Source organism: Limulus polyphemus, unplaced genomic scaffold (genome assembly GCF_000517525.1).
Source record: "Limulus polyphemus unplaced genomic scaffold, Limulus_polyphemus-2.1.2 Scaffold8055, whole genome shotgun sequence".
Taxonomy (NCBI): Eukaryota; Metazoa; Arthropoda; class Merostomata; order Xiphosura; family Limulidae; genus Limulus; species Limulus polyphemus.
The window spans coordinates 1-7,196 of NW_013673665.1; the positions used below are offsets into that span (position 1 = coordinate 1).

Genomic DNA, 7,196 nt, shown 5'->3' on the forward strand with positions numbered 1-7,196 from the left:
TTTCTTCTGTTCCTCTTCAGTCATTTTGTTCCTGTGTTTTTCTTCTTTAGCTGAACACTAGAGTCCGTAACGTTTCTTCTGTTCCTCTTCAGTCATTTTGTTCCTGTGTTTTTCTCCTTTAGCTGAACACTAGAGTCCGTAACGTTTCTTCTGTTCCTCTTCAGTCATTTTGTTCCTGTGTTTTTCTCCTTTAGCTGGACACTAGAGTCCGTAACGTTTCTTCTTATATTGATTCCATGTTCCTGTGTTTTTTCTTTCCTTAGTTAACCATTCGACTGTCCGATCGGAACAGTAGATGCCCGAAGTTTCCATTTTCACAATACTATGGTATAGTGAAAGAAAATATTGATTTGGACTCTGTGATTGTGCCGAACATCCAAGTGGAAGACGCCGAAAAATTCCAAAAGGTGTTTATATATATGTGTGTGTGTGTGTATATGTTCATACGTATATGAATGTATGTATGAATACATGTATGTAATTAATTGTAATATTACGTAGAACATGAAAAAACCATGTATGTATTTATATTTATATGTGTGTATATGTATATTTATATGTATATGTATATATATAAATGTGTATGTGTAAATTTGTATGTATATATATGTGTATGTGTAAATTTGTATGTATATATATGTGTATGTTTATATGTGTATATATAAATGTGTATGCATACACATATATATACATACAAATTTACATATACACATTTATATATACACATATAAATATACATATATACATATACATATAAATATACACATACACATATATATACATACAAATTTACACATACACATTTATATATACACATATAAATATACATATATACATATACATATAAATATACACATACACATATATATACATACAAATTTACACATACACATTTATATACATACAAATATACACATACACATATATATACATACAAATTTACACATACACATTTATATATACACATATAAATATACATATATACATATACATATAAATATACACATACACATATATATACATACAAATTTACATTCTGTGTCGTAGTTGACATCTGTTAAACAGACTTGATAAATATTTCCAAAAGTAATCTCGTATCTCCAGCTGATGAAACATTATAGCTCACACGTCACAGAACTTTGTATTAGTTTGAACCGACAAAATAGATCTTTTATTTGTCGACAACTTTTATTATAACCATGCTCTACTTTGAAAACATTTTGTGAGTTACAAATGCAAGTCATCCCTTTAATATTAAGTAATTTTGGTTTACATTTATCCAGCTTTCCTACGTAATCACGGACGACAATTCTCAAGAAACCTTTTACATCGATTCACGAGATCCATCTAACGTTTCCATACGGGGTAGGAAACCCCTGGATAGAGATACAATGCCGCCCATTCTTCACGGGGTTTATACACTAATGGTAAGGGTTTATTTACGTATCAATGTTTCGATTCTTTCTTTTTTTTTCGCGCCGTTACGAAACATTATGCAGTATGTTTGTTTGGCAGCTGAAAAAAAGAGTCGAATCAGTTTAGAAAACATTTGTGTCTTATCTTTTTCTCCTACATTCTGAAGCCCGAATAAAATTTACTATTCCTTCTTTCTGGAGACATTTCACGATTGCCACACAAAAACGTAAGTCATTTGCTGTTAGGCCTACTCTTTCGCTCTTAGAACTCTCCCGATGAATCTCCCAAAGCAGTGAACCCTAGAACATTACTGAATATTTCCTGATTTTTACTTATTTTTTTACTAATTTTTACTTATTCTAATTATTTCTTAACGTTTTTATTTGTCACAAATATTTATTTATATAATTTGTAAGTATCTGTTAGGCCTAATCATTTGACCCGATAGTGACTTGTGCCCGGCATGGCCAGGTAGATAAGGCGCTCGACTCACAATCTGAGGGTCGCGGGTTCGAATCCACATCCCACCAAACATGCTCGCCCTTTCAGCCGTGGGTGCGTTATAATGTGACGGTCAATTCCACTATTCGTTGGTAAAAGAGTAGCCCAAGAGTTGGCGGTGGGTGGTGATGACTAGCTGCCTTCCCTCTAGTCTTACACTGCTAAATTAGGGACGGCTAGCGCAGATAGCGCTCGTGTAGCTTTGCGCGAAATTCCAAAACAAACAAACGATAGTGACTTATTTTGCTCATTTAAATTTTTTTTTATCTTTATCTGGTAACGAGGATATGTTTTCCTTTTTATTGAACTTTCGTGTAATGATACTAATCAAACTATAAACCCTCAAATTATGATTATAGAATAATATTTCAAGCATGTTGTTTTTCTCATTATTTGAAATGCATTGTTTAATGTGCAGATACTTCGTTTTGATTTATGAAATCAACATACTGTTTGTCGTTAGGTCACTGCCAGAAACAAGAGATGTTCGAATTCTGTGAATGTTAAGATTCTCGTCGAGGACGAAAACGACAACAGTCCAGTCTTTAAGGACGAGAAATTTGTTGTGGAAATAAAAGAAGTAAGCCAGAGAATGAAACTTTACAAATTAAGACTGATGTTTTTGTTAGAGTCAACTGTAAAGTCAGACCATGCGGTTATCTGAGTAAAACACCATATTTTCAAAAATTAAATTTATTATCTAATATTAGGTCATAATTCATTATCAACTATTCATCATTCATGATACACTGAGTTACTTAAGTAACGCCAAAACTCCCATAGTTGAATTAATTTTAAGTTAATATGTGGAATGAAAATGACATACAAATAACTTCATCTACACTGTATCAGTACAAGAAATTCGTCTACATTTGTGTTGTAACACGTTGACGACCAGACTATTCTATTTAGTTCCTTTTAAAGGAAAAGTCTTTTTTTATGCTAATTTATGTGGTATTAAATTAAGTGATTACACACATTAAAAACCTTGACTCTCTTGTTGCAATTCGAGTGAAATTTGGCGATGTATAGGTGTAGATGGCGCCTAAAAGAGACTCCTTTGGGAAGGGTTACATTATTGGTTTTTCTGACGCAAGTTCTCCTATTCCGCGATTATTAAAGATTGCGAGGCACGAAATTTTAGGGTTTCAAAGAAAGGGATATCTATAGTGCTGAATAAACAAGGGAAGACGTGATTCCACCAGAGAAAAACTAAAATTGATCACTCCACGACCGGCTACCAGTCGCGCACTGGAGGTAGTAAAGAAACTTAAACCAACTGTTAAAAACTGTAAAAGTGAAATTTTTATGTGATAATTCAAAATGTATCCCCAAGAGTAACAAAAAATATTATCATATTCTCAGTGAAACAGCTTTTCAAAAAATACAGGGAATGTCACGGAAGGATTTCTAAAGAGTTTAAGGTGGTTGTAGGCTACAAATATAATGGTAAGTTTAACATATCAACAGTCAAGACAACTTACAAAATTAATTCTGCGTACTATTAGGCTAACGTGTTGATGCTACAATACATTGGTGAAATGTCATCTTTCTATGAATTGGGTATCAATGAAGCAGGGTTACATCAAAACAATGTATTCAGCTTAATTCTCAAATCAACATTCCAGTTCCTCCGGAAGATGGCGCTCGACTCACAATCTGTGGATCGCGGGTTCGAATCTCTTTATCGAATATGCTCACCCTTTCAGCCGTGGAGGCGTTATAAAGTGACGGTAAATCCCACTATTCGTTGGTAAAAGAGTAGCCCAAGAGTTGATGGTGTTACCTAACTTCCTTTCCTCTAGTCTATAACTGCTAAATTAGGTACAGCTCGTGCAGATAGCCCTCGAGTAGCTTTGAGCAAAATTAAAAACAAAACAAAAAACAACAACAAACGAAGCTACCATGAAAAAAAAAAATCCAAAATCCTTCATGTGTTTGGGGATCGATTGCAAATTGTAAACAAATCTACACATAGAAAGTAGTATAAAAATGCAGTTTGTCTTTTTGTTGGTTTAGGTTTTGTTATCTCATGTGATTAGTTATGTAAATACGAAACAACTGAAAAATGGAATATAAAAGGAAATGTAGAGAGCTTTGATGATGCCGAGCTAACCCTGGTGGAATATCAACGTCGTTCATACAATTTATCTTATATTGTATTCATTTTCTGAAGGCTTTTTAAATCACAACAACCCTGGTGGCAATTTCAAGATGCATGAATCATATTTTTTTAGAACTGAGCAAATGTATTCAGGATCATGAAATTCGAGCCATATTGTTTATTCATGAAGTGCCCCCCCCCCAGTGGCACAGCGGTATGTCTGCGGACTTACAACGCTAGAATCCGGGTTTCGATACCCGTGGTGGGCAGAGCACAGATAGCCCATTGTGTAGCTTTGTGCTTAATTACAAACAAACAAACAAATATTATTCATGAAGAACAGATTATTTTCATTTATACCGGTAGGATAGGTGGCGCTGGGCATGTGAAGCTCATGGGTATGATATTTAGATGTATACCTGTATCAATGAACCTAAGATGTTTCTATTTCTTTACTGTATTTGGTGTTTTTATTAACATTTGAAGGTGCTTTAAACCGAATTATTTTGTACTTTACACTTGACTGATTTTTTTTGGGCATGGCCTGGCCTCGCCTGGCACGCCTATTGGTTAGTGTGTCAGACTGGAAATCCGAGGATTCATGCTTCACTTCCCGTTATTGCAAAAGCATGCTACGCACCTTGTGGGTGCGCTATAAGAGTGACAGTTAAATCTCATTGTTCAATCAGACAAGAGTTGTCTCAAGATAGAATAGAGATAAGTCTAAAGACTTACAACGCTAAAATCCGGGGTTCGATTCCCCGCGGTGGACACAGCAGATAGCCCAAAGTGGCTTTGCCCTAACACAAACAAACTAAAGCCGAAGAGTTGGTGATGGGTGTTGTTGGTTAGCTGCGTTCCCTCTAGTTTATCAGTTCAAAATTAAGGAAGTCTATGTGAAAATAGTTGGTTAGCTGCGTTCTTTATAGTTTATCAGTTCAAAATTATGATCGGCTATGCCCAAAGTGGCTTTGCTCTAACACAAACAAACTAAAGCCAAAGAGTTAGTGATGGATGTTGTTGGTTAGCTGCGTTCTCTCTAGTTTATCAGTTCAAAATTAGGAACGGCTATGCCCAAGGTGGCTTTGCTCTAACACAAACAAACGAAAGCCAAAGAGTTGGTGATGGATGTTGTTGGTTAGCTGCGTTCTCTCTAGTTTATCAGTTCAAAATTAGGAACGGCTATGTAAAATAGTTCTTGTGCGGTTTTGCACAAAATTTTGAAGTGAAAAAAAAAAAGAAACAATTTTTTGTCTTATTTTGATATCTGTGCAGATTAGCTATTAATCGAATCAGTTATTAAGCCTAAAATAATAATTTTTATTCAGATAGAGTAACCAGTTTTCAAAATAATCTATGTGATGCTTTCCCCCCTAGAACACACGAAAAGGTCACGTGGTCAAGCAGCTTACAGCTTCCGATGGTGACGAACTGGACGATGGAAAGCTACGTTACTTTATCGTTGAAGGTATATATATACGCCTTGTTGAAGTTTGAAATGCATAACGTAGTGTCCGTTTACGGTATTCGATATTAGTTGGTGTATTAAAGTTTCATATCACTTTCCAACCACCCCCCAAAGCTGGATTTATAAAACAGACCAAAACACTCGATCTTACGACAAATGTGTGTTTATCATAGTTTATGTGAGGAAATAATGCATCAACTAGAAACTTCTATTGAGTTATAAATCTGTGTCATAGCGACACGTCATTCTTTCGTGTTCACACACACATACACACAGACGAAAGAGAAATATTCACCTTTTATGGCTGGAAATGTTTCTGTACCCAAGGTTACAAAAAATATTTACTCGACGTTTTTAAGTAGTGTTCATTATGTATTACTGAAAAGCTTAATGAGCGGCCCGGCATGGCCAGGTGGTTAGGGCGCTCGACTCGCAATCTGAGGGTCGCGGGGTCGAATCTCCGTCACACCAAACATGCTCGCCCTGTCAGCCATGGGGGGCGATGTAACAGTCAATCCCACTATTCGTTGGTAAAAGAGTAGCCCGAGAGTTGGCGGTGGGTGGCTCATCCTACGACAAGACTTCGAGTTTGAATAAATATATTATGATTCCATGTATTTATGTGCATAATTATAATAAATATATTTATATTTAAGTGCATATTATTTATAATAATATATTTTGAACCAAGTTTTTTTTTTTTGTTGATACCATTGACCACTCTCTTGCGTATCTATCAATATATATATAAATCACAAAAATCTGCGTGTCTGTCTGTTTGTCTCTTATCTACCTCTTCGTACGAAGTCACCCTGACCATTGCATAGTGTATACCAAGTTTTAACTATATAAGTATAGAGTTTTTATCGCTTATACAAAATGTTTGGTGATGTAATAACCAATATTTTAACAATATGTTATGTTATAAATAAATTGTGTGAAAGTTAGAATTTTTGTGTTATTTATCGTAGCATTCACCTCCCCCCTCACACATACACACACACAGTTTTTTTTTATTAAGTTCATAACCACGACAAAGACTGGTACCTCAGTTTATAGTTTATAAAAGTCTGGCTACGCCCTTGAAAAGTGTTGTGTTTCTTGTGTTTAGGTGACCCTAACGGACAGTTTCAGGTCGAAGAAAACTCGGGGGTCCTTTCAGTTCAAGTACCGCCCGATCGAGAGGAAACTTCAGCCTTCAACTTGAAAGTTATTGCTGTTGATACTGCAGACAACACGGTAAGCTTCCAATTGTAGTAGGAAAACGTGTTTTCACAAAATCCGCTTCTTCAACTGTAAGGTAGAAAAGTCACTGATTACGAGTTATGTTTCCGAAATCTCCCTTTTTTTTTCAGTTTTGTGTTATTATTCTATTCAGCAAACCATTGCCATTCTTAGTCCTCATCTGAACCATTTCCATCAAGACAGGATCCTTCCTACAACAAAAACGATCTTGTAGTCCTCATTTAAACCATTTCCAACAAGACAGGATCCTTCCTAAAACAGGGACGTTCTTGTAGTCCTTGTCTAAACCCTGTCCAGCAAGACAGATCCTTCCTACAACAGGGACGTTCTTGTAATCCTCATCTAAACCCTTTCCATCAAGACAGGATCCTTCCTACAACAGGGACGTTCTTATAGTCCTCATCTAAACCATTTCCATCAAGACAGGATCCTTCCTACAACAGGGACGTTCTTATAGTCCTC

General features: G+C 35.7%; 1 protein-coding gene across 1 annotated transcript in view; it reads left to right on the forward strand.

Moving 5' to 3' along the window:
* Positions 1 to 263: 263 nt before the first annotated feature.
* LOC106475077 (protein dachsous-like) overlaps positions 264 to 7,196 on the forward strand; it is a gene marked incomplete at both ends in the record, with an annotated part of 35,833 nt that continues 28,900 nt past the window's right edge. The window contains 5 exons of the mRNA XM_013935771.1: positions 264 to 407; positions 1,284 to 1,427; positions 2,381 to 2,497; positions 5,399 to 5,489; positions 6,601 to 6,728. Of these exons, the coding sequence (XP_013791225.1) occupies positions 264 to 407; positions 1,284 to 1,427; positions 2,381 to 2,497; positions 5,399 to 5,489; positions 6,601 to 6,728 (624 nt within the window). The remainder of the gene's footprint in view (positions 408 to 1,283; positions 1,428 to 2,380; positions 2,498 to 5,398; positions 5,490 to 6,600; positions 6,729 to 7,196) is intronic.